The sequence below is a fragment of the Equus quagga genome, unplaced genomic scaffold, assembly GCF_021613505.1.
Source record: "Equus quagga isolate Etosha38 unplaced genomic scaffold, UCLA_HA_Equagga_1.0 73293_RagTag, whole genome shotgun sequence".
Taxonomy (NCBI): Eukaryota; Metazoa; Chordata; class Mammalia; order Perissodactyla; family Equidae; genus Equus; species Equus quagga.
The window spans coordinates 1-2,711 of record NW_025802731.1 but is presented as its reverse complement, the minus strand read 5'-3'; the positions used below and the strand labels follow the sequence as shown (position 1 = coordinate 2,711).

Genomic DNA, 2,711 nt, shown 5'->3' with positions numbered 1-2,711 from the left:
GGAGAGCACAGAGGAGGGAGCGAGGAGGCTGAGGAAGCGCTCACTTGAGAATGTCCTCAAGCTTTGTGGCCAGGAGACGAGAATTTACATTAATGTTTTCCCAGGGAATGAAGTGCCTTCCATGATGGTACACAAAGTTGTCCCAGCAGTATCTAAAATCTGAGATGAAGAGGGGAGGGGGCAGTCAGGGCCGGGCCTGGCGAGGCCTTTCTCTCCTGTCCCTCCCCGCTCAGGGTCTGGTCTCCCTGCTAGGTGTCATCAGTCCTGCCTCAGTTTCCCAGGCTCTCCTCCCATGCACTCTCCCTGGGAGCATTCTAGGTGCCCCACCCCGTACTAGGCACCCCCGCCACAGCCCTGCCCCCAGCGCCCTTTGCTCTCACCCCGGTAGAACATGATGGCCAGCTGGGCCCCACTGTTGCACAAGCTCCGAAGGCCCTGCTCGTGGTCTTGGCAATAGTAGAGGCGGGCGGCGAGGATGCTCAGCTTGATGTTCCTGTGCCGCTTCAGGAAGTCGGCCACCTGCCTGGCACAGTAGGAGCAGGGGCTCCAGGATATGAACCAGGTGACACAGTAATACGCGTGAGGGGACAGCCTGCCGCAGAACCAATGGAGGAAGCAGAGTTCTGCGTGGCTGCGAGTGTCGCCACAGACCTGGGCGTGAGGGAGAATCAAAGGGGACCCTCTTGGCTGCCAGAGCAGGCGGGGTGGCAGGGGTTGGATGGAGCGGGGAGGGCGAGGACCCAGGAGTCCCAGGGGCGTGTTATTCATTGATTTAGCCCTTCTTTCCCTATCTCCCCTCTCTTCTTTGTCTATGTAGTCATCCCTTCCCACGTTCTCAGACTCATTCATTAATTCCAACAGCCACTCTCCCCTTCATTCATTCTACAAGCATCCCGAGCACCTGCTCCAGGCCAGGCCCCGTAGGGTCCTGGCTTGTGTCTGCTGGAGAGGGCCACAGAGCTGCCCTGTTCCACAGCAGAGCCACTAGCCACACGTGTCTCCTGAGCACTTGAAAGGTGGCTCCTCTGAACTGAGATGTGTGGCGAAGACACATCTCATTTTAATGACTTAGTATGAAAAAGCGTGTAAAGTATCTGACGAAGAATTTTCATATTAATTGTATGTTGAAATAATATCCTAGATATGTTGCCGAATACATTCTCAATATTAATTTGATCAGTTTCTCTTAACTTTTTGAACACTGGGTGCAAGAAAAAGTTGAAGGATCTATGTGACCTCGATAATGTTTCTATGGGATCACACTGCTAGAGCGCACTACCATCGCATCACTCCTCCCTCCCCCAAACAGGTCCTGAACAGCCTGCGGTTTCTCCTGGATGGAGAAGAGAGGGCAGGCATGTGGTAGGAGGTGTCGCAGGAGCGGTCAGTGGTTGGTGCGGGGGACACACAGTTGTGGTTGGCTCGATCTGGTAACTGCTGGTTCTGCGGTGGTCAGCCAGGGAGACCTGGGCCCTGGGTTTGGAGTGGGCTGGGAGGCAGGCAGGACCAGGGTGTGGGTTCTCCCTGTGGGATCACAGGTCCTGGACAGAGAGGAGTCAGGGGTGTGGCCAGGGGAGGACCCGCCCAGCAGGGCAGTTAGCAGGGCCAGAGAAAGTGTTCATCAGGCCGAACTTTGTAAAGACACTCTTGCCTCCAAGATCGCTGAGGCCAAGCCAGATGACAAGCCTTGTCATCAGCAGACTCTGCCCAGAGGCCTTGTGGAATAAGCCAGAGGCCATGGCGTAGCAGGTTCCAGGAGGGTCAAGCAGCGACATCCCGGGCCGAGGATTTAGGAAGTTGTTGTGGAAAGAAGGATACCCCACTGAGAACCCCCCATCTGGCATTTTACTTCCCTCTATTTTTTCTGCATCCTCAAAGGGCCTAACTCCTGCCTGCGAGGGGAGTGTCGTCCAGGCCATACCTCATTTAGAAAGACCCCCTGTTCAAAGAGGCCAGGTGAGCCGCTCAACCTTCCTTCCACTTGGTAGCAGAGGTAGGAGCAGTTCCGACCATAGACAAATTCCATGTTAAGGAAGTGGAAGGAGAAGGTTTCCGCATCCAACTTCTCCATTGGGTTTCTGGGGGCAAAAGAGAGGAAAGTGAAGACTGAGAGAGTGCCGCCTGGGGCACCCCCTGGCTGGTTCCTCCTGAACACAGCCCCCTGGGCCCTCCTGGGCCCTGAGCATTCCTGGCTGCCTTTCCTGGCAGAAAGACTGGGGGAGGGGAAGGGGAGAGGGGCACGGGGACAGCAGGCACGAGTGACCTCTCCCACAGGCCCGGCTCTGCTCCTTCCAACAGCACATTCCACCCCCACTTTTCCTGCCCACCCTTTCCCAACCCATCGGAAAAACAGAAAGGATGAATAAAACCCCTCCACCCCCAAATTATAGCTTTCAACCCCTCAGTTTCATTCATCGCTGTCTTTTCCCCTATGCGTTTTTTTAAAATATCAGGTTAACACCTAAATTCAGAGGCTCAGGCTACTCTTCTCCGTGCTTTATGCATCTGAACTCACCCACTCCTCCCCTAATCCTGTGGGAGCCATCCTCCCTGATAGAGGAGGAAGCCGGGGCACAGAGAGGTGAGCAGCCTGCCCAAGTCACAGGCCAATAAGTGATGGCGCTGGGCCCTGTCCAGGCGAGGACGTTCCCAGCTGTCCCATTATGTGACCTTACAGCAGTGCACAGTCTTGATGTGGCTTTCTTTTCTAC

General features: G+C 55.3%; 1 protein-coding gene across 1 annotated transcript; it reads right to left on the bottom strand.

Moving 5' to 3' along the window:
* Nucleotides 1-28: 28 nt before the first annotated feature.
* APOBEC3C (apolipoprotein B mRNA editing enzyme catalytic subunit 3C) lies at nucleotides 29-2,699 on the bottom strand. The gene is made up of 3 exons (XM_046651455.1): nucleotides 1,922-2,699; nucleotides 381-651; nucleotides 29-159 (listed from the first exon to the last, which is right to left on the bottom strand). Exons 1-3 carry the CDS (start codon nucleotides 2,069-2,071, stop codon nucleotides 41-43), a joined length of 540 nt encoding a protein of 179 aa, XP_046507411.1. The 5' UTR covers nucleotides 2,072-2,699; the 3' UTR covers nucleotides 29-40.
* Nucleotides 2,700-2,711: the final 12 nt, after the last annotated feature.